The 25010-nt window shown below is 35.4% G+C and overlaps 1 protein-coding gene across 4 annotated transcripts in view; it reads right to left on the bottom strand.

Annotated features, from left to right (window-relative positions):
• Positions 1-2667: 2667 nt before the first annotated feature.
• The window catches only part of Chuk (component of inhibitor of nuclear factor kappa B kinase complex), a 38336-nt gene continuing 15993 nt past the window's right edge, over positions 2668-25010 (bottom strand). The window contains exons 10-21 of one of the 4 annotated variants that reach the window (XM_005008065.4): positions 23210-23404; positions 21923-22025; positions 18460-18583; positions 17713-17864; positions 15743-15804; positions 14697-14806; positions 13859-13908; positions 8181-8277; positions 7747-7894; positions 7082-7215; positions 4806-4905; positions 2668-3877 (exon numbers count right to left, since the gene is read on the bottom strand). In XM_005008065.4, the coding sequence (XP_005008122.1) occupies positions 3848-3877; positions 4806-4905; positions 7082-7215; positions 7747-7894; positions 8181-8277; positions 13859-13908; positions 14697-14806; positions 15743-15804; positions 17713-17864; positions 18460-18583; positions 21923-22025; positions 23210-23404 (1305 nt within the window). In that variant the 3' untranslated portion in view covers positions 2668-3847. Of the gene's footprint in view, positions 3878-4171; positions 4906-7081; positions 7216-7746; positions 7895-8180; positions 8278-13858; positions 13909-14696; positions 14807-15742; positions 15805-17712; positions 17865-18459; positions 18584-21922; positions 22026-23209; positions 23405-25010 lie in introns of those variants that run through there. The other 3 variants (XM_063245042.1, XM_013143607.3, XM_063245040.1) reach the window with 3 other exon arrangements.

The following is a 25010-nucleotide window of genomic DNA, read 5'->3' as shown; positions in this document are numbered from 1 at the left end:
GTATGCGTGCATGCTGTCCTCCAGGGAGCCCAAAGGAACAGTAAACGGAGTTTTGTCAAAGCCTTTTGCATTGAAAAGGAGTCCGCTGATAGGCTAGGACCAAATGTAGAAAATCTGCAATGCATTGTTCTGCTGGAAGGTGAACTGGATGGTTAGAGAACGGATGAGAAGATTTTTCACTTCATATTCGTCAGACCTTTAAAATTGTATTAATCACTTTTCCATTGCTGGGACAAAATTCGACACTTGCACCTTAAAGGAGAGGTTCAAACTGAGCGTGGTGGCTCACACTGGTAATCCCAGCATTTAGGAGACTGAGGCAGCACGATCCTGGAGAGTTCCAAGATCAGCCGAGGTTACAAAGTAAGCTCAAGGCCAGCCTGAACTGCATAGAGAGACCCTGTCTCAGAAAGACAAAAAAAAAAAAAAAAAAAAAAAAGAGGTTTAATTTGGTGCAAGGTTTCCAGTTTTAGTCTATGGATGACAGGTTGGCTCCAGAGGAGAAAGGGCATGATGTGGAGTATACTGCAGAGGAAAGATGCTCTTCCCAACTAAGAAGCAGAAAGTAAGATAACCAGAGCAAGAGTTATGCCCTCCAAAGGAGCACACCCCACCTTGACCCACCTCCTGCAACTGGGCCCTACCTCCTAATAGCCATTCAGCTATGAACTCATTAAGGGATGAGGTTAGCAACCTCGTGGTCCAATCACATTCTGAAAGCCCCACTTCTGAACACAGGAAACTGCTGGAAAACATTTTAGATTTAAACTATAACAAAAATTCTGCCCATGTGTATGTATTATCAAAAATAAAAAGCAACAAGGTACAGGTTAGAGATGGACAAATATAAGGGAAATAAGGATGTCAAATGTGACTAAGTTGGGCAGAAATGGTGTAAACCTTGGGAGGTAGTAGTGGTGGGACTATAACCTGACAAACCCGATGAGTATTGGAAGGTCCTCTGAGTCCTTGGGCAGGGAAATATGGGAAAGCAGTGCTTTAAGAACTATAAAAATGGCCGGGAATTTAGCTCAGTGGAGTAAGCACCTGCCTGGCAAGCACTAGGTCATGAGTTCGAGCCCCGATTACTCCCCCCCCCCCAAAAAAAAAAGAAAAAATGCAAAATGGCTGAGTGTGGAGACATAGTGGCTACAGGCTGGGTCAAGTGGTTAGGAAAGTGCAGATCCCAGGTTATAACGATAAGAGTAGTGGAAATGAGAAAATGCAAATACAATCAATTCAAATCTTCATTGAAGCAAGTCTTGCAGACCACCCTAGCATACTCTTCAATAAATGTATTTACCTGTATGATTCATTTGATTTTATTGCTTAGGGCTGTCTGGGACTATTATCTGTTCCAAGTAAATATTTGCACAGCTTAGCTATTTTAACTTTTAAAAAGCAAAAAAAAAAAAAAAAAAGCATTAACTTGCTAGACCTGTTTTCTGGATACACACAATAATATATATTATTGTGATATGTTTGTCACAATAATGCTTAGATTGAGGAAAGAAATGTATTACAGTTCACAACTTCCATTCAGTGCTAAAAAAATGTTGCCCAACAAAAAGTGAATGGTGGGGGCTGGGGACTTAGCTCAGCGGCATAAGTGCCTGCTTTTGCAAGCAGGCAGTCGTGAGTTCGATCCCCGGTACCGATAAAAAGAAAAAAAAAAAAAAGTGAATGGTGGACTCATGTGTCAAAAACAGGTTTGGGCTGATCTTACTTTAACAGTCTGTAATGACTAACATCACCTCAGTCACACACCATCAAAATGGACCCCACAAGTAGCAAAATTCTTATCAGTTATTACAGTGATAGTCAGAAAATGCATGACTGCAAAAAAATCCTTGAATAATAATTACAATACAGCAATGTTTACTCACACTATCAGGAAACACTTTTATTTTACTGTCTGTGTTGTCTCTTATCTTACCATCCAGATTAGTTTCTCCTGAACAATAGGTATCCAATAAATGTTTATATTTAAAATCTAGAGAGCTGCAGATGTAGCTCAGTGGAAGGCACTTGCCTAGTGTGCATGAGACTCTGGATTCGATCCTCAGCAGTGCAAATACATAAAACCTTCTAGTACTAGGGAAGCAAGAGATAGACTGCTTTCTTTAGAGAAACAGTGATACTTGATAAAAAGGACAGTTACTCCATGGTTTCAAACTTGTGACTGAAAAATGATATCACTCACAAAAAATGGGGCTAGTAGGATGATGGCATCAGTTTCTAGGGCAAGACCTAGTCTATGGGGTTTAGTCACAGACAGTGGAAATAAAATCTCTCAAGAGAAAAGACTATATAAAGAAGATGCCTGATACTTACTTTACCGTAAGTCTTATGTAATTCTTAAATAACACAAAGAGATGCCAGATGTGATGCCACATGTCTATAATCTCAGCAGTCTAGAAAGCTAAGGCTGGAAGATCATCAAGTTTGAGCCCAGCTAGTGTAACTTTACTGAGACCCTATCTCAAAAGTTTTTTTAAAAAGGGGCCTGTGAATGTGTGTCAGTGCAAAGGCCTTGGGTTCAATCTTTAGTACTGAAAAAACAACCACCACCACAATAACAAAGCCAAGGATAACCTATTATGTTATTCTATGCTCTGGTTCTACTTCGTGAATAATCTGGTTTTTATAATGAATAGAGATTCAAAGTGTAATTTAAAAATCATTTAATACATAAAGTGAAAAAACTATCTAGAATATAAAATTTCACATTTTTTAGACAAATAATACCTTCTAGGCTATTTAACAAAAGATAAGAGAACCACAATGCATTATCGGAAAGCTTTGGGGCCAGATATTTCAGACTTACAAAATTTTCAGATTTTTAAAAAGGTAATTTGGTACACATACCATACTACATTGACCCTTTAAAAATGTGGTAGAACCCTTTTCCCAGTAATTAAGCATATTAATATATCTGCAGTAAAATAAATGAATATTCACACACAGTGGGATAAACAATGAGTTTAGAAATATAAGAAAATTAATTTTTTCATCAAGCTTATGAAAACTTTGTTTTCAGAACTTCTTGGATTTTGAAATTACAATTACAGTTAAGGGAATGCAGATCTTTAGAAACTTGTACAAGACACAAAAACCTATTTAAACAAATGAAAAACATATAAGCTTTCAAACACATTATAAATTAACAGACATCTTTCTTTGACATTAAATGTACATCTTAAATACATACACATATATAATACACATGATTTAGGACAATCAACTGGAATTGAAGGCACAGATGCACAATCCCTTCTGTAAGAAGGGGATACTATTAAATGTGTTGTAAAAATAAAATGGGATTAAGCCAACTCCTTATGATGCCGGGAAGAGTTTTTGCTGAGTGCAACACAAGGAGGTAGGATTTATTCTTCAAAAAGTACAATTTTACTTATGAACAGTCTCTTCCATAAAAAACATAGGCAACATTTACTTAAAATGCATGCTAAGTGACTTTCTTTTTCTATATATATAATACTATTTTTGGCCTTATGCTTAAAAGTTAAAACTTTAGAAGATATTTTAAATCAGGTAAGTAAGTAATGTTTTTACCAAGTTTGAAAACATATGGGCCATAATGATGCTCCTAAATAGTTGCAGTATTGAAACAAATATTTAAACAAGTCCATTGACTTTTCATAGAATCCTATCTGTTTTTGGAGGTTAAAATTACTCAAGATCAAGACTAAAGCCATGCGTAGTTTCTGAGTATAGCCATTTCTTCCATTGACTGGTATGTGAAGAATGGTTTCATTGAGGAAAAACAAATTTCCAACATTTTCAGCAACAACTTCCATAGGTTTGAGAACAGTGAACAAGTTTCAAGTCATTCAGTTAACCAACTCCAATCAAGATTCTAAAACCAGGCATGAAAAAGTTACAATTAGAAGTTGACTATAAGTGGTATAATAAATGGGTGTTCATTTTTGTATGATTGGACATTTTATATCAAAAGTTGAGCTAGGCATAGTGGCACACACTTATAATTCCAGCACTTGGGAAGCTGAGGCAGGAGGACTGTTATGATTTTGAGGCCAGCCTGAGTTAGACAAAGAGTTCAAGGCCAGCCTATACCACCTAGCAAAATCCTCTCAGCAAAACAAAAAAGAAAAGACCTATAGTTGAAAAATCAAAAATACACAAATTACAATTGAGTTTAGCTCACTTTATTTTCTGCCAATTTCAAATAATTATTCTCAAAGCAGACACATAGAGTTGACACTGAGATTAAATGCAGTATTGTTAATTCAGTACATACTTTATTGTAGTTTCTCCTATTTCTGACAAATCAATAGTTCACAGTAATCACATATCAATATAAACACTTTTAAAAATTACAAATATATTAAGATAATTCATTTATATGAAGCAGGTACTGCATTTCAGTTACTATACAAGGTCAATCTTATTGGAAAAAACTGCTGAAGCAAAATGATACAAATTACCCAATTTCAATGCTTGTACTGCAAAGAAAACTTAATCTGAATAAAGTTACCCTAGCACATCCCTGAGTAAAAGAAGATGGAAATTTGAGGTTGAGAACATTTTTTTTTTTTTTTTTTAATCAGTACCGGGGATCAAACTCATGACCGCCTGCTTGCAAGGCAGGTGCTTATGCCACTGAGCTAAATCCCCAGCTCCAAGGACATTTCTTCAAATGTTCTTTCCTCTAAGTACTTCTATTACCTATATGCATCCACAGTGCCAAATAAAGGTAGCACAAAAGTTAAATCTTTTGTACCTTACATAACTAAAACACACATACATATCCACACCAAACTTACCATCATGCTACTGCCCTGTTCCCCATTTGCTTCACGAATAATAGTACTTAAACGGCCAAGACTGTTCAAATTTTCTTCTATAATTTGTGCTAAACTCTCCCTGTGGGATGAAAGAACAAAGCATTTTCAAACTCAGAAAGGAGCATACAAATTTGTTCCACTTTCTAGTCTTCTAAATAAGGATGGTGTCCTTGTACCCCAGCACCCAATGTGGCTAACTCCTGTCGTATTCAGTTTCTTCATCTCTCCCACCCACAGGCAGAGTCCCACTTCACCCACACTGCTCTCTCTATCTAACCCTAAGTCCACTATAAGATGGGCTATGGTGGTGCACACATGTGATCTTAGCTACTTGGGGGGCTGAGGCAGAAGGAGAGCAATATCGAGGCCAGCCTAGACAACTTAAAAGACCCTATCTCAAAATACAGTAAGAGCTAAAAAGGAAGGTCACTGATAAAGCCCTTGCCTAGTAGGTACAAGGCTCTGTGTTCAATCCTCAGTATTATAAAGAAAAAATGCATTATAATTTCAATCAGACTTTTCTTTAAATGGAAGTGGCACTTAACATTTTCCTTGAAAGGGGAAAATTATTGTGATATGGACAGATGAAAAACCACACACTTTGTTTCTGGAATATTTCTTTTTCCCTACAAGTAGAAAAATATAACACACTTAATTCACATACACAAATATAGAGGAGTACAGTCTGTTCTGCAAAGATCAGAGTGAAAAACTCTGGTTGGAAACAACAAATGACAGCAATGAAAAGGACAACGAGCAAGCTGAATGTTTATAAGCAGAAGAAGACATGTGATAGGGAAGCTGACCGTCACTGCAAACTATCTCTGGAAGTTTTAGTTGTGAAGACAATCCTAATTCTGGTTTCCACCTTCATGCTTTTTCCTTCCACACAGCCTCTATTCTCACCATTTACTAACCCTTACTGCCTCTTCTACCAAAGTCAGTTTCAGCTATGGATGAGAACCACTATTAGCTTAATACTAAGATGATTCACCTCTTACTTAACAGATGGAAAAATTTAGGCTACGAGTTTCTAATCCTTGGTAATTAAGCATCATGCATATGTTACAAGTGAAAGCAGTTTTCCTATCGTGGGTACATTATAATTGAAAACAATTTTCTTTTATAATGTGTTCCTATCTGCAAATAAAATAATTATCAGATGCTCTTTGACCAACAACCACAACCTCAAATTGGAAGTTACCTATAGATGTAGGTAGGTAGTTGAAACCATTTCAACCATTAAACATTCCCTAAAAAACCTAAATGCTGTTACTAAAAACAAAAGGTTAAAAATGTATTAAATTTTCTTTCTTTTAACTCTTGATAATAGAATATTTCCTTAACACTATATATATAATCTGTGCTGTACTTGTAGATGTTTTACTTGGGCCAATCTATAATGATGTCAAGACAGACCCTGAATTTGCTTTCTTAAAAAATCAAATACCTGATATCAGCTTGCCTTCCTGCCATAAAAGCGTAAAGAATGCAATTGCATGACTTCCTGAGCAGTGATGTAACATGGCTGTATTTCTGCAAAACTAATTACGGGCAGAATTTCCAGGAAATGCTGGTGCTGTAGAGGTCTCGATGAGTTGTGAGAAAAGTGACAATACACAAGCTAGCAAAGAGCCACTGGCTCTGGACATGGCACATCTTATGCTGAGAAAATAATAGAGATGGATAGTCATTCAGCTTTTAGCAGAAGAGTAGGAACTAATTAAAGAAAACACAGGACTTCAAACTTGAATTATTTGCAAGGTTGATTTAAGGCACTGAAATAAGTCTAATTTTAAAAATACTAACTTTAAAAAAATACTTAAACAGTAGATCTCAGTAACTTATTAAAAGGGCAATCAAGAACCACAAAAAGATAAATGAAAAGACAGCATAATTTCTCATAATGAAATAGCAAAGGAAGGAATAATGTTTGGATAAAAGAAACTAAGATACCAATAACATCTTAGAACTTGGACTAAACTAATAATTACAAGTAACCTTTGTTGACTATTTACTTCTTAAGCACGTTACAAACATCATCTAATCAAATTTTCAGCTATTCTACAAGAAATTCTCATTTTACAAGTGAGAAAATAAAAACAGTAAAAATGTCAAGTACATTATCCAAAATTATTATGAAGTCAAGACTCAACCCTGAAGGGACTAAAGACCTATTCCATCACTGTATTCTACTGCCTCATTCACATTACTGTTTTGTAAACACAACTATCTGTTTTTACAAAGGAACCCACCCATCTTGAGGAGTTACCACGCATGACAAAGGATGTTCACGTTCAGTTAAAGTTGGAGGCAGCCATGCTGATGTCTGAGGAGTTACTGCACCTTCTAGACTGGATCCTACCAGGGACCGGGCAGAACTCTGTGTCTGAAAGAAAAAGAAGATCAAAAGATTATAGGTAAGGACCTTTGTTGATTCACACAATTTACCTTACTCCAAAGATTTATGTTTCATTACTACTTTTCTGTACAGAATATTTCTGTATGAAACTATTCCTGCCTTTATACACTGTTACTAACTATCCTGTCCTTGGTTCCTGTCTTCATTGACAAAAGCTGAATGTATTTACTAATCTAAAACCACGTTAACTGGTGAGGAAAGAAAAACTCCAGTTAAACAATAGGGCTAGTTTCACTAACTAGTCTGCCATCTCTCCTCAAGTCACATTGGTCCAGTGCCGTGAGACCTATAAAAACAAAGTGACTGAAAAAGGACAGTGACAGCACAAAAGTTCTGTATTTCTTCTGCTAGGCACATACCAAAAAAAAGAACATGAGCACCAACCTAACGTAAAATATACATCTTTAAGAAGACAGAGCTCATGCTGATAAAAATCCCTTTTGCACATAAGAGCAGCAAGTCAGTATTATATTAAATAATTCATTAGTAAATACTTACACAGGCAATTTTAAGGAGATGCCATATTTCTTTCTGCCTCTTTCCCTGCATGAACATGACAGTACTGTCAGCTTCTCTAATGTTACTGAGGGTCGCTTCTACTTTGGGGAGTAGGTCAATAATCTTCTGCTTACAGCCCAAAAGCTTGCTGGAGAGATTAAATCAGCGTCAGACACTTACTATGTCACATAAGGTTATACACCATACTCCCAAAACCCAAATGGTAAGTGAACTACAATCAGCATTATATTTAATGACTGATATCCAAAGTAGTTCATGCAAATGGATAATATAAATGCATTCAGTATACATGTTGTTGTGGCCAGCTACTCAAGATACACTCAGAATTCTTCTTAGGTCTAGAATACTTATCAAAAGAGCTGTACTCTGAAAAAACCATAGCTTTTTAGGAAAAAATAAAATCATTTTCCTACCTTAGATGGCCAAACAGCTCCTTGAGAACACGATCTTGACTCTGAACAGTATGCACAATTATCTTCACCATCTCTGTGCTGTCACTGTAGGAGTGATCTATAAAGGACTTTAATCAGTGAGTATAACCTCTCTTTTGCAGAACATTATCAGTCTCCAAAAAAAAATTCCTCAAAATTTAAAAGTCTGAAAGAAGGCTAATAAACATTTCCATTTATGTTAAAAATTGGATTAAAATTTCAAGACTACTTAAAAATAAACTCTAAAGTCTAGGGGTTTAGTGCAATGGTTAATTATATACCGAAAAAAAATTATGTGCATTTGTGTATGTATTAGATATATATATATAGATGCACAAGTGTGATCAAAATATATGATGCTTAAATTTTAAAAATTTATTACAGTAAAAGACATACTGCCATTAACCCCTCTCAAAATATTCCCCTTTGTTTCAAACACCCTTATTCCATCATTCTTGTCACTTTCTGCATCAATTCTGGAAGTTCTCTTTGGTGAGTATCTTTAGAAGGTGAATATTGTTGCTGAGTACCATGTAACAGAAAAGACAAGCTTGTAAAAACATTATGGTGCATCTTCATTCTTATTCTCCAGATCTGCTACTGTGTTAATTCCAGTTCTTCCCCAAAGTACAAAAGACTGTGAAAGATACACGTTTTGAGTTGACTCAGGACATCAAGGCATGCACAAGGGTTAAAGATATGAAAGAGGACTTCCAGAACTGCTTCAGAAAATGGCAAGGATGATGGGGTAAGTGTGTTTGAAGCAGGGGAGAATATTGTGAAGAAGATTAATGGTAATGTGTCTTTTCTGTAATAGTATCTTAAGTCTAAACACCATATTCTTCAATCACACCTTGTGTACGGGTACATATGTGTAAATGTACACATGTATGTATATGTAATGATTACACACAGACATGTGCATGCACATGCATATACATACACACACCTCACTATTTTCAAAGACTTCAGTTGTCTGCATTTAGAACAGCAATCTTGGCTATCTTTAACCCTACCAATCTATGCCCACAGTCATATGCAGCCCCTGGCCAAGGACCAATTTTTCTCTTACGATTCACACTACCTATTTAGAAACAGTAAGACAATCTGTTAAATTTTCACTTAGGAGGATCACTGCAAGTTTAAGGCCAGCCTGGGCTACATAATGAGTTTAAGGTCAGTCTGAATTACACAGTGAACTTTTGTTACAAACAGACAAATATAATAAAAGAGAACTTTCACTGTCTCAAAGAAGGCACCTGCTCAAACTAGGTTGTTTGGCACTTGATTTTACCTGTTTATGGCCCACAGAAGTTTTTGGAAAAAACTAACTGACTCAAATCAAACCTGAGGTACTATCAAAGGAACCTGTAGACATCTTGAGAGTTTATCCTAAAGCCAACTGGCAGCTGACAGACGTCCTCAAATGGGACAGCTGATGGTCATAGTAAGCCTGATAGTTTACAAGAGGTGCTATCTTAGCTTTTAACAATTACCAGCATTAACTATTATATTCCAAAAAATTATTCATACATCATTTTGGTATTTTCCTTGGACAATAATTAAGCCTGAATGCAAAAATAATTGTTACTAAAATTTACTACTACCAGCTTGTAATTTTTTCATTTGATCTTCATAGCAGTTCTGTGAATGGCTGCTTTCATTATTCTCACTTTACCAAAAAAATGTGATATCAAAGGTTTTAAAAAATGTTTCCTTCATTATCAATCCTAAGACCAACTCCATAGTCTAGCTTTATTCCTTCATATCTCTCTGGCTCTCCTTGACCACCAAGTAGGTACAAGGCTCCAAAAATAGCACTCTTTCCCAAATCTCACAGACCAAAGTCAAAGAGCTTTCCCGGGTAACTAGCTCTTTCAGAGGGTTAAAGATCTCAGAACTTCAGCTCTGTCCAACACAATAATGAAGAAAAGTTCAGCTGAACAAGAACCCCAACTGTAAGCTAGAAGATACCAGAGACCATAAATCAAGGGTTATTATATATCAATCACTGACAGGTGAAACTTTGTTTTTTGTTTTTGAAGCAGGGTTTCACTATGTGGTACATCCGGCCTCGAATTTGCAGCTACACAGTGAGTTCAAGGTCAGTCTGAACTACATACTGGGACTCTCTCAAAAAGCATGGGATTAGGGATACAACTCAATGGTGAGAGTACTCATGGTTTGAATGTGTCTTTTTTATATTCTATGTGGTAAAAAGAAGTATTCATAAACGTTTCCACTATACAATGAAGTCTGACAGTTTTCTCAAAGAAAACCACTTTAATATTACATATTGCTAGTTATCTGGCCTCTTCTTTCATGGAATCCAATTTTGACTTAAAAGATCAGTCAAACTATGGCTATTCAGATCTGGTTATATAGCATGCATTTCTTTAGAAATTCAGGAAAAGAAGTGAAGCATGTTTATTTCTTTAAAGGAAAAGACTACTGTCAATGATAAAATTCCTTTAGGTTTTAAGCAATATAATTTGAATTTTATAAAACTTGTATTCACCAGTTGGAATCTGACAGTTTTCCAATACTTAAAAAGACTTTTCTGATGAGGTCAGTAATACTAAAAAGATTTGCAAAAAATGTAAAATGATATTTATCTACCCACTCATTTGTTGTTGTTGTTTTGGAAAATATAGTCCCTCTTAATTAAAATGTTAACAGATATTGGATTTGTTATTTTTCAGTGAATAAATATAGAAATGTCTTATATTTTGTTTTAATTCTTGAAAAAATCCTCCAAGAGTGTCAATAAGTTTTGAGTATAAAGGAGTCCTGAGACCAAAAAATTTTAAAATGTTTATCTATTCTTTTCAGAAGGTTGGCTGTTTAAGAGGGATGAATATCTAAAAGGGGATTAGCATAAAGACTAACTTTCAAAAGTAGGACTTGGCCCAAAAACCTCTGAAATGGAGGGTCCCTTAAATGAGTTGGGATTTAGACAAAATTATATATAATTACTGCTTTATCAAGGATGTTCTTAAATGAACTGACTTTTTTAAAAATTAGAAAGAATATGTATACAGTGGTAAAAAATATGACTATATGCATGGTCTGTTCTTAATACTAAGGTACAAATCCTCATATCCAGTAATACTTCTGAACTGTCAGACAGATACTGTTTTGAATAGTCATATAATATCTTAAAATTATGAAAAGTAGTTTTGATCGCAAAAACTGAAAAAGTTTGAGGTCTTCAGTGGTTTGTGAGTCAACTTTAGGGAATTTCTGGGTTAGACTTAACTTCTCCAATTCCTCCTTTCCCAGGTCCTCTTCAGTCTATTACAATCTGATTTCTGTTTCTAAAAGATTGCCAATAATGTGCAAACTGTTAAGTCCAATACATATTTTCACTAATATTGTCATCATTATCCATATCTCTGCAGCGTTTCATCTTTTGAGCACTTTTTCCATTAAACTGTCCCCTTTCTATCAGTTTCTTCTTCCCATTCTAGCCATTTCTCAATCTCTTTTGTAGTCATCTCACTGTAACTTACTCTGTAAGTAGGTGTTAATATTCCCTAGGATTCCGGCCTTGGGTTTCTTATTCAACCTGCTTTTTCAAGATAATCTCTTTACTCTTAGGGCTGATTTTTCAACAAATACCTAAGTATCTAGCACAGACTTCTCTATACACGTGTTCATGTGTATCAGAATAAAGTATATGCAAGCAACCACGTGTATGTGCGCGCACACACACACACGTAATTATTAGACATGTCCATTTGAATATCCCATTAACTTCTTAATATCGACATGTACAAAACTGAACTCATATGGTTTTCCCATAAGGTCTGTTATGCTTCCTATATTTGCCTGGTCCTTTCTCAGGTAACCAGCTGCCCTAGCCAGCAATTTGGTTCCACAACTCCCCGCTGAACCATAGTCAATCTATCACTTAACACTATCAGATGTACCTCCTAAATCTCTCTCTCGCCTTTTCCCTCCTGTTTACCTCACTGCAATGGTTCAGGCTCTCTGCTTTAGTTTATAGCCCATCCTATACTGAACTATGACTATTCTAATAACCTTATAATGAATATTCCTATTACTACCTAGTCCCAATTTAATCCATAATGCTATCAAAGCAGTATTTTTAACATGCTAATCTGATCATGCCATTCCTGATTAAAACTTTTTGGCATTTCTCTTGCAATGAAATCCAAACTCTACCATGACATACCACGTCCTGTGCAATCCAGTCATGTCTCTCACCTTCTGAAACTACACTTATCATACTGCTAAGTGTTCAAACATGCTAATGCCACATGTGTATGTCTTTGTATGTGATACCTTATGTATTTCTTCCTTTCACCTGGTTAGTTCTACTTTAAGACTCACTTCCTTCAGAAAATCACCTCTAACCATCCCATACCCACAGTCAAAGTTAAGTATCTATCTCACATGTACTTTTTAAATGTTTACCAAAAAAAAAAAATCTGCTACAATAAAAAAAAAAACGCATGAGACAATTATGTTGTTTTAAGTACCATATCATGTATCTATTAATTCACATGTGCTGTTATGTGCTTATAAATTTTAAAGCACACAATACTTTCTTACTTTTAACAATTTAAGTAAATTGCATTCTAGGGCATAAAATTCACTTTTTACTTCTGAAACCCTTTAAAACAAAAAAAAGTTTTAATTAAATAACGGTATCTTTTAGGTATATAACACCTTATATTTTTCAAAGCCTTTCCAATGAAAACCCTCTCATATACACTGTCACAACATATTAACTAAGTTAGAAAAGACAGGTTTCAATTTCATTTTTTTAAATTGCAGAAATGAGATACAAGAGTTGGGTGTGGTGGCTCACGCCTGTAATCCCAGCACTAGGGAGGGTGAGGTGGGAGGATCGTTGGGAGTTTGAGACCAGCCTGGGCTACAAAGTGAGTTCAAGGCCAGCCTGAACTGCATAGTGAGACCCTGTCTCAAAAAACACACACACACACAAAAAAAAAAAGAAAAAGAAAAAGAAATGAGATGCAGGGAAATTTGCCAAGATCAACTTACCAATAAATTACCCACAGCAAAGTGTCTGACCTATATTCAAGACTTTTGATTCCCAACCAGTGTTGTGACCATGTTTTTCAAAGAAAAGTGCTTTTGCCTAGGAAAAAAGTGCTCTTGCCTCACCATTCCACATCTGAACCCAATGCATCATATTCATTCCAGGCTGGGTATTTAGCTCAGCAGCACAAGCGCTACCCTGGCAAGTACAAGGTCATGAGTTTGATTCCCAGTACCAAAAAAAAAAAAAGATAAACATGTCTCACTGCCCTAAGTGCCATTCTCCATTCCATTTGATTATTCAAGTTTTTTTTAATTCATTGCAATCTCTCTAATTTTAAGCATTTCCCCCCATCTTTCCGCAATTTTCTGTTTCTTCTTTCTCTACGAGTTCCTTTTATCTGTTTCATTCCTTTTGACTTCCATGTTTAAAATTTTTCTACCTGTTTTGTTACAACTTTCTCCTCCTAATCTCTTAAATTTTCATAAAGTTAAAGCCATTATACTTTAGATATCTTAATGGCAGTGCCAAAACAGGAATTTATTTTGCAGCCTTTAAGATATTTAAAATGTAAAATTCCTCAAAATTCTCAGCTACTGAGTTTCCTAAAATATCTCTAAGTACTTACCTGCAGGTCTATGCTTCAACTGCTTATACAGATCAATGGCACGCTGTTCCCTACAAGAGAAAAAACATGCTTTCATGTGAAGATCAATTAATCACTCTTGAAATAAATAAAATTATATAATGATTCCTATTTTACAATAAGTACAAGTTGCAAATCAGCATTTTTATAGAGCATTTCACTGAGTAAAAAGCAAGGACAATACATGATCTTAAGTACAGTATACTTCATACCTGCTCTGTTTTCCACCACAAATACAGTATCCTTGCATCAGAAAAATTTAAACATGCAAAAAATATGGCTTGTGATTACAGAGAAAATCTGATTTCTGATATAGACATACAAGAGGTTAACCTCATTAGGTCACTTATAAGACAATATCTAGGAAATAGTTTGCAATTTGTTTATACTTGGGAAATTCTTCTTAACACTCATATGAAAAGAGGCTTTTCAAAAAGCAGACCAAGAAAGTCAAGCCAAAGAGTTATTTCTAAAGTTTCCTGTAACTAAGAATAGCTTCCTTTTAAAATATGGTGTGAATATATTTGGGGAAAAGAAAACTTCAGAAAAAAAGCACACAGCCACTGTGGTGGCACACACCTGTAATGCCAGCACTCAGGAAGCTGAGACAGGAGAACTGCCATGAGTTCAAGTCCAGACTGGAATCATACTAAGTTCAAAGCTAGACAGAATTACATAGCGAGACCCTGTCTCAAAAAAACAAAAGAAAACAAAACAAAACAAAAAAACCCACAAAAGTTTCACTTGCTAGATGCAAGCAGAAAAAACAATGCTAAAAAAATTATAGACATGAACAACAACAGCATAAATACATCCTTACAGAGATTCCATCAAGTCTCCCTGGCGTCTTCCATAGGGGCTCTTCTGTAGTTCCATGATTTCAGTGTGCAAAGACATAATCTGATCTTCAAGGTATCCAATGACACCAACCTAAAGAATGATGTAAGCACAAAGAAAACAACAGGCTTTAGGATAGAGAATGGTCTGTTACAGGAGTACTAAATTAACATGAAACACTAATTTTATTAAAGCTTTTTTACCTTTTAGGTTCTGAGAATCTTCACACAAGAACATTGTTATTCCTATGCTACTCTCTTTTCTCTACTGACAATACTAGCTTTGCACTTTTTTCAAGAGAAGCAAAATGCTTATAGAAATACCATCAAGACAAAAATCATCAAAACTCAATGGTATTATTTGCATCTCAGCTTCAGGATACCAACCGCCCTACCCACATTCTTAAGCAGGCACAAGGAGAGCAATAATCTAGAACCGTGGATAGCCATACAGGATAAGGGATGAACTTTGCCACTATTCCCAGGGGACCCATATAATTTATTGTGTATAGCAGTATAATTTCAAGAGTGAAAAGGAACACTAGATCCCAGAGATAAACTGGGACCATCCTAGGTACACCAGAATATACAGCTGTCTTACCTAAGCCAGTTGCAAAAATAACTGGCTACATTTATTACTGATTCCTATTTAATCTTTGTAACTCTACTAGAAAATATATTTCCCTACAAGATAATAAGGAAATTGAAGCTCAGTGAGGCTAAGTGATTTGCCCAAAGCCCTTGTTTTATCCACTATATCTTTGCCTATATATACAAAACATCTATTAAACATCTGTCTGAAATTCAGGGATGATATAATAGACATTCACTCTCTGTTGAACCCAAAGTCAATGGGAGATACTAAGAATTTCTTTTTTTTTATTTAAAGAGAAAAATCCAAAACAGTGAAAAGATAAGTAATACAGAATTTCAAGAAAAAAATATACAATAAGTTAATAGATTACATATTGTCATCTTAGAAGAGATATTAAGAATTAATAAGCACCCAGAATAAGCTCAGTGATTTTACCTCTGCATAGTGGATGGCCTTTTCTTCCATTTCTTTCCAAGCTTTTAGCATTTTTTCTGAAGCTAAAACGAAAGTCTAAGTTGGTTATCTCAGACATAGACATTGGTTAAATTACTGGCCTGCCTACCTCCTGTTGTATCAATATCAAAGCCATTGTGGGGTGAAGTGTGACTCCCCTTAAAATATGTTCATTTGGTAACCTCTAATACCTCAGAATGTCACCTTATTAGAAATGGTCTTTACAGATATAATCAGCTAAATATGCACATTTGAGAAAGATGGGCCCTTAATCTATTATGACCGTTATCCTCACAAGAAAGACACAGAGATACAGACACACAGGACAGAGTGAAATGTGACAGTAAGGGCACAGGCAAGTGCTGCAGCTCTAAGCAAGGAACACTAAAATTGTTGACAAACCATGAAAAACTAGGAAGAAGCAAAAAAGGATTCTTTCCTACAGGTTTCAGAGGGATCATATCACTGCTAACACCTTAATTTTGGACCTCTGGCCTCCAGAACTGTAAGATAATAAATTTCAGTTGTTTTAAACACCAAATTTATGGCATTTTGCTATGGAAAAGCAGTACAGGTGACTTTCTCTTTTAAAAAGTTTTTTAAAAAGTAATATATGAACATGTTTTTAAAAACTCAAACACTGTAAAAGGATACAAAAAAAAAACTTTTTTGTCCTCTACCCTATAGCCCAAGAGAACTTGCTATTATTATTCATTACTTAGACACACACCTTATTCCCTTACAAGTTAGGGAATATGCACACACTTCTCTCTGGTTTTTCCATAACTTAAAATATCACTGCCAATCAAAGTCTTCAATAATTGTATAGAACACCGCTGACAAGTCAAAGATATCTTAATGAAATAATTTTACTGTTCTGTCATTCATCAGAAGTTCTACAATACACACACACAAATAAAACATCCCTCACAGCATCTGTTCTGGAGAATAAATATATTCATCTTGTTAGATACCTTGGATCATTTTTTCTGAGGGTAAAGTGACAAAAAGTGTGTTTTTTTCCCCCTAAAAAATGATTAGTTTTTGAAACAAATCAGAAATGCAGGTGGTAAATCTTTCAAATTTTAACTCTTTTTTTTTTTCCAGTTCCTTAGTGTGTCTAAAGAGAGGGAAGCCTGAAGTCAAACAATGAAAATCTAGAAACTGTAAAAAACACAGTAGGAGTCCACAGTATGTGGTTTGGAAATAAACAAAATCTTAGAATTATTTGCATTATTATCTCCAGAAAGATAAAGTAACTTAGTAAGTCCCTAGCTATGTTGGTCCACTTGAGCGCTACATTAAAAACAAAAACTCTAGTTGGGTAGCATAAAACCACAGAAATTTATTTCATATAGTTCTCAAAGCTAGGAAATTCTAGATCAAAGCCCAGGCAAATTCACTGTCTGGCGAGGACTTGCTTTTGGGTTTACAGATGGCGGGCTTTGTATTGTTTCCTCACATGGCAGGAAGTGTGAGGCAATCTTATTCAGATCTCTGTTATAAGGGCACTAATTTCACTCACAAAGATTCACATAAGTTAATCACTTCCCAATAACCCTGCCTTCAAATAATCATCATTTTGGGGGTCAAGATTTCAACATATGAATTTCAGAGGAAAACAAACATTTAATCTATAGCACTGGCTAAGAAGCCATTCCAGTACAGATTTTGTTTCTGTTTTTAATGTGAGATTTTAAATTCACCAATTCTTAAATCACTCGTGTAATTTAGCTTTTCAAGAACTAATTTTATTCAAAGTTGAAAGTAAGTTGTTCTAATAAAATCTGAAAAAAAAGAGCATTCAAAACTAACATGGCTTATGACAACCCAAGTTATTCTTTCTGTTGTTCCAATGTAAAGTAATAACTGGCTATGTGTTATGAAAGCAAATGAACAGATGGCTTCAAGACTAGACATTCCTAACAAATATAATATACCCAGACACTTACATATACCATAAGTCATTTGCTCACTGTATCTTTCCAGGTCAAGCTGAATGCTTTTGTGAAAAAATTCCAGTTTAGCTTTTAGTTGCTGTGATGCTGAGATCAATGTGTTCTTCATTTTTGTCAAGTTGGCATTGTACCTAAGAAGACTTAACCTAAGACATAACAAAACAAAACAAAATCACCAGGACTCAAAAACACTGAATAAGCCTGGCGTGGTGGCACACACTTATAATTCTAGTACTCAGGAGACTGAGGCAATAGGATCATTGATTTTTGAGGCCAGCCTGGGCTACACAGTAAGTGTAAGGCCAGCCTAAACTGTATAGCAAGACCCTGTCTCAAAAAAAAAAACAAAACCACCGCCACACACACAGACACACACACACAAAATCCCAAAAAACCCCCACTGAATAAAAGTTTAAAAACACACAGTTCTAGAAGTCAAAAAACCTAAGTTTCTATTATTAAACTATGAAAAATAGCTGATCTCGAGAATCTAGTCTCTAAAGACTTCTAGCTTGAGATTCTGTGATAAACTATGTTCTTATGCTATGATAATTTATGAACTACTACCCTCAAGCAATGGATGGTTTTAACCATTTATAAGAAATCTTATAAAGCCTATTAAGAATATTATATTTCAAATTGGCCCAATATTTTAGCACTACATGCAATACTGATTAAGGAAAACTGGCAAGAATATATAATAAACATAACATTGTAATTATAAAGAACATAACCACTTACATTGCTGCTCTTTGTCCCTGAAAGAGCCTACTGTAATCTTCTTTTAGCCCAGACACATAATGCACTGCTTCAGCCCATACTTTACGTAGCTGTACAATTGGAAGCTGTATTTTGCTATCTTGTACTACAGGCAAAAAAGTAGGAGAGGTGAGTTAAAGACTTTGGAGTTCATTTATCATTTTCTGTCACTTTCTGTTCACCCAAATAGCATTCCCACAGATGTTAAAAGAAACTTATTAATTACCACTTAATTCAGCTCAATATACCATTTACTGAACAGCTGCAAAACATAAGCCCTCTCTAGGTACCAAGTGATATAAAAATGCATGATATGATCACTACCCTCACAGAGCTTCTACATTTTTTTTTTGTTCCCTTCAAATTTGGACTATTTTTCCCCTCTCTATTAATCCAAATTAATTTACTTCTTTAAACTTCCAAATCATTCCTATCTCTTCCTCAATCGATTGGTATTTTCTGTTTCTAGATAATAGTATCATTCTCTAGACCACCAACTCAGCTTCAACAAAACATATAGGATAAATGACAATTTAATAAGATATCCCAGACTTTACAAAATTAACTACTTGTTATTATGTCTCTTTATTCTTGATAGGAACTTGTGAAAAAAAGGGACGTGAATCAATGGCAAGAGCTCTCTAAAGGTCAAAAATGGAACCATCTGAATATCAAAGTAAATGAGGATTATAATCCCAAGTACAAAGGAAATTGGCATGAGTCCAAATTAATACAAATAAATAACTGAATAAATAAATGGGAAAAAAGAGACAAATCTGTTATGAAAAAGAATTCCAAATAAATTATGTAAATACTTTGTCATAAAGCAGGGGAATATAACTTCTCACTGATTACATGAGATTTTAAATAGTGACTTCCTTCCAAAGACAATGAATGAATATATAGAGACAATGAATTAAACTTTAAACTTTACAATAAAAAGACATGACAAACACTACTTCAGTCAGTGATAAATGTCGACACCAAAGGCTATAAATGATGATGATGGTATATACTTTGTATGTGATCAAAATATCAATTTACTGCTGTGATCTTTCTTATTAAAACAAAACAAAACAAAAACAAAACCAAAATTTCAGTGTAAACCACGAGAAAAAGAAAAAAATGACAAATTCCAACATAGGGGCATCCTACAGAATAGTTGACAGGTATTCTTCAAGGCTGTCAACATCATCAAAAAAAAGCAAAGTCTCAGGGGCTGGGGATTTAGCTCAGCGGCATAAGCGCCTGCCTTGTAAGCAGGCAGTCGTGAGTTCGATCCCTGGTACCGATAAAAAGGAAAAAGACAAAAAAAAAAAATTGTTCAAAAAAAAAAAAGCAAAGTCTCAATTTGCCACAGCTAACAGAAGCTTAAAAAGAAAAGATAACTAAATTGTAATCAGTATCCTGCATGCAATCTCAAAATAGTAAAAGGACACTAGATTAAAACCTAAGGAAATCTCAATAAAGTATGGATTTAGTTAATAACACGTTCATGGACTCACTGTAACAAATGTACCAGACTAAACATTAATAAAAGGGGAAACTGTATATGTGAGGGAGAGGTTACATAACTCCCTACTATCTGCTTTCTTTTTCTGTAAATTTAAAACAGTATTTTTAAGACTTCTATTGGGTTTTTTGTTTGTTTTTGTCTTGCTATGAAGTTCAGGGTGAGCTTGAATGGATTGTGTAACCCAGGCTGTCCTCATACTCACAGCAAGCCTCCTGCCTTAGCTTCCTGAGTGCTGGGATTACAAGCATGTGTTACCATGTCTGGCCCTTAAGAAGTCTATTTAGTAAAATAGTTCAATAAAATCAGAGTTGGAGTGTGCTAGAAAAAGACATGAAAGACAGGTTTTGTATCTTGATTGTATAGGAATATATATGCCAAAAATTATCAAATTTAGGTACACATGGTATATGTCCGTAATACCAGCACTCTGAGGAGCTGAGACAAAAGAATCGCAAGTTCCAGCTCAGCCTGGGAAACTCAGAAACTTGGCGAGATTCTGTCTTAAAAGCAAGGCAGCAGTGGGTGGGGATGTAATTCAGTGAGAGGGCTTTGGATTTTCGATTCCCAGTACATACACACATGCAAAAAAAAATCATCAAATACATCATCTGTGCATTTCATTAACATGTAAACAATATCTCAAGAAAAAGTATATGTATTTTAGTCCACACACAATTTTGTTATTGATTTTATAATTTTCTGTTCAATTTTAGTCTGGATAGACATAAATTGGTCAAAAACTTCTTCAAAAGAATAAACTTTATAAGACAAAACATTTGAATATCAAGCAGTATTCCTAAAATAAAACTAGAATTTGAGGACTAGGGATTAGGCTCAGTGGTAGAGTACTTGCCCAGCATGTACAGGGCCCTGGGCTCATCTCCCAGAACCAGAAAGGAAGAGAATGGGGGGATGGAAATAAGTATTTGAAAACTCATGGATAATAAAGGAATGATGAAAATGTAGGCTTATTAAGAATGGAGAGTGGAAGCCAGACTGGTCCTGAGAGAAGTAACAAGAAGCCAATTTGCCTTTCCTGTGAACTGGTACAAACCATGAGGCACAGGGAGGAAAAAAAAAGCCAATTTGCCTTGAATGAGTGTTGGTGGAAGCCAAGCTGGGCCTCAGAGAGATAACAAGAAACCAATTCACCCTTCCCATGAGCCAACCTGCAAGGGGCCTGGGAGGCACCCCAGCCCCACCCCTGTAAGCAACTGGTTGATTTGGAGGACAGACTGAGTTGACAGCAACTGAGGTACCAAAACAACCTAATGCTTGTATTATTTGATTGACTTTGCAGGCCTAAGGCCAGTAGTCTTAGAATTTATAAAGAAGATAACAAAATACAATATAGCAAATATGAGGGATTTCCTTCTGCCTTGTTTTTGAAATCCAATACTGTTCTCACTGTTTTGTTCTGTTTTATTGTTTTGTTCTCTTCAGTGTTCTGTTTTGATTGGTTTACTCTGCTCCGTTTTGTTTGATTTTATTATGTCTAATGGTATGGGCAGCAATTTTGAAGGTAACAAGAGGCATTATGATAACCATTGCTGATTTCTTATTATCTTGTTTTGAAGTCCTGTATTGCTTTCATTGTTCTGTTCTGATTAGCTTTATTCTGTTTTGTTTGGTTTGGTTTGGTTTTACTTTCTTTAAAAAAACAAGAGTTGAATTTTCTTTCCCATATTTAAGAGGCTTAACCTTAGGAAGATACTTGTGGTACCTCCTTCTAAGTGAGAAATCTGCTGGTGGCTTACAATTTATGCTTTCACCTTCCAACTCACATTAGTTCATTTTTTATCATATCTAGAAATCTCAAGTATGAAAGAAACAATAAAACACCAAAAGATCATTTCTACTAATAATGTTGAAACAAAATCACCTTATTTCAGGATTAAAGTTCACCAATAAATGGACAACTATACTTACCAATATAATTTACACAATCAGACAAACTTCTAGAAGCAAATGGCCCTTCATATACAGTCTTGCTTTTATCAAACAAATAAACCATGTAGCTATCACAGCCTCTCTGAAAAGAAACAAACAAGTCAAAATTCTGCTTGAAGATTCTTGAAAATTCTAGGTTTTCTAAATACTTAACCACCAGATGTCCTAGTTTAAAAAAATGCAAATGAACAAAGTCAACGTGCATTAACAAACATTGCACAGATTTGGGGTCTAAATTTTCATTGCAGATAAAAAAAATAAGGGTTAATGTGAAAAATGAAAAGATAATGCTTAATGAAAAAACTAGGTATAAGATGCTACATATTGTAAGATTTCACTGTGTGAATGATCCCAAAATACAAATCTATGGGAGCTGGGGATTTAGCTCAGTGGCATAAGCACCTCCCTTATAAGCACGCAGTCTTGAGTTTGATCCCTGGTACCAAAAAACAAAACAAAAAAAACACCAAATCTATGAAGATAGATCAGTGGTTATAAAGACTGGGCAGAAGAAAGATGAATAGTTAATAGGCATGAAGGATCTTATTGATAGAGAAATATTTTTAAACTGAATTAAATTTATTTTTAAAAACACCCAGAGAATAGTATACCTGACATGTGTGAATATGTAAAATATTCCTTTGCCACACACACAAAAAATAGAAAATACAAGTCATGACCAGAATTATATTTATCCTGTGGCAGGACCAATGAAACTGCTAGTCTGATTTCAAGGTTCTAGGCTTCAATTTTAAGGAAAAGAATGTGGGATAGAATTGGTATCAAAGATAGTCTTATAAAGTTTAAAATGACAAAAATACAATTTCTATCTTGTTTAATCTGCAAAGCAATGACAAAGTCACCAGTGAGGCAAAAGAATTATTATAAGACGTGCCTCGTTAGTATAGTGGTGAAAAAAAAAAAAGAATTATTATAAGATGTAAAGCACCAAAAGGGGTTCCATGTATGTATTAAAAAATGCAGAGCATGCAACAACCCTATACAGATTCCTTATCAGATTCTAAATATATTAGAACTCTGTTAAAACCCTTTTTATATAGCTCAGGAGGGTAACTATACAACAATTACTTACACACCTTAAAATAACCAAAAGAGAGGGAGAGTGAAGGTTCCCAAAATACAAAGATAATAATATTTGAGGAAATAGAAATGCTAATCCTCAGATTTGATCATTACACCTTGTAATATGTTTTGAATTATAATACTGTACCCCATAAGTAAACACAAATAAAAACGAATTCTTACAACTCCATCTAGAACACATTGAGAAGCTGGTTTCCGGGGATCCAGAGAAATTCCTGTCTCTGAAAGTAGTTCCTGAGAACCAGTATTTATCCCAGTTTCACGCTCAATACGAGATTGCAGTGAATGAAGACTTTCATCAGGTGGTAACAGAAAAGAAATTATCTTTGCAGAAGTCATATTTAGGATGTGTACTATCTGTATGAGTAAGAAAAAGTAAATTTATTGGTCATTTGCTACCTGTCAATTCAGTGCAAAATATTTAAAGTGTAGTATCAGCAGAAGGCATTACTTCTACACAAAACAAGGTTTACTCACTCTCCACAGTGAGATTTTCTATAATTGTAAAAACAACATTCTGAAAACTGATGTTAGTTCCAAAAAACAAAACTTTAAAATTTTAGAGACAGACATAATCAAGAAATAAAAATTCCAGTTAAAAAAAAAATTTAAAGTATTTATTTTGAGTAACAGTATTATGGACCTAAGACAAAATACTCTAATATATACAGTATGTAACAGATACTGATAATAAAAATAAGCAAGTCACAAAGCACTCCCATTAGACTTTCTAATCTCATTTTAGCAGACGGAAAAACCAGGGCTTTAGAACATCAAATGATTTGTTAGGGAACACACAGCTGGTAACTGGTAGAGCTTCAATCTGAACTCCTGTCTGACTACCTAATATTGCTTCAAGAAATAACCATCTAGAAGAGTAACCCTTTATTTCTATGGGGGAAAAAATAGTGCTATCCTCATAAGGCATCAAATCAGGGACCAGTGACCTGCCTAAAGCTTAAAGTTAGATAAGAAATTTTTGTTTTGTTTCATTTTGTTTTGTTTTGGTTATAGAGATACAAATTCACAACCTTGCTATTGCCAGGCAAGTGCTTATGCCACTGAGCTAAATCTCCAACCCTTAGAAGCTAGATAACAGTCTTATTACTCTCACCTAAAGCGCCAGTGTAGGTTGATATAGGTCAAGTGAGGGTCCTACTGAGTAAAGTGAGGCTCTCTCCAGTAACCGAGGACAGACACAGAGTAGAAAGGCATAAATGGCAGACAACAAATAACTACAGAATATACAAAATATGACTGACATATTTTATGGCAGACAGCATGTAAAGCAAAAGCAACCTGAAGATATGCCAGAGTGGCCAAGGAGATATACAGAGATGAGGATCATTCAGGGCAGAAACACTATTCATGAAAGCACAACAAAAGATAAAGGGATTGATGGCATGAGGAGCAGTAAAAAGCTTGTCTTGAGAATAGGAAAGAATTAGAGATCCTAAAATGGCGGCTTGCTAGGGGATTGGGCGGAGAGTCTCTCTGGAGAAATCATATTAGATGCTAGAATATGACAACATGGAGAGGGCCAGACAAATGGATAACGATTCTTATTAACCAAGACAGCGTGGCTGAAGGATTTAAAGTCGTGCTGAGACTGTGAAGACTGATAACGGGAGGCTGCAAATCCTGCACCTTTAATGCAGCAAACTGACCCGTGGACCCAACAGGAAAAGCTGTGTTGGCTTTTGGTGACTGCTGGAAATTGAGACTTGGGAACCCGAGAAGCAGCTAGGACTGCCCCGCTGCACTAGAGGAGATTGTGAAAGGCTCTGGAGCTCCGAAGCCAAACGCTGTGCAGTTTTCTGACCATTCCACGCTGTGGCAGGAGCACAGTGAGGGCAAGCGGCGTGGTGAGCAGTAGACTCAAGAGGAAGACCTGCACCAAGCCCTGGTGAGTACTGGGGACTGGGTCCCGCGGCTGCTGGGGTTGGCCAGAGAACATCTTGGA

Source organism: Cavia porcellus, unplaced genomic scaffold, assembly GCF_034190915.1.
Source record: "Cavia porcellus strain 051 isolate PalLab524CR breed Dunkin Hartley unplaced genomic scaffold, mCavPor4.1 scaffold_2, whole genome shotgun sequence".
Taxonomy (NCBI): domain Eukaryota; kingdom Metazoa; phylum Chordata; class Mammalia; order Rodentia; family Caviidae; genus Cavia; species Cavia porcellus.
The sequence above is the reverse complement of the archived record's forward strand: the minus strand, read 5'-3'. Positions and strand labels throughout refer to the sequence as shown.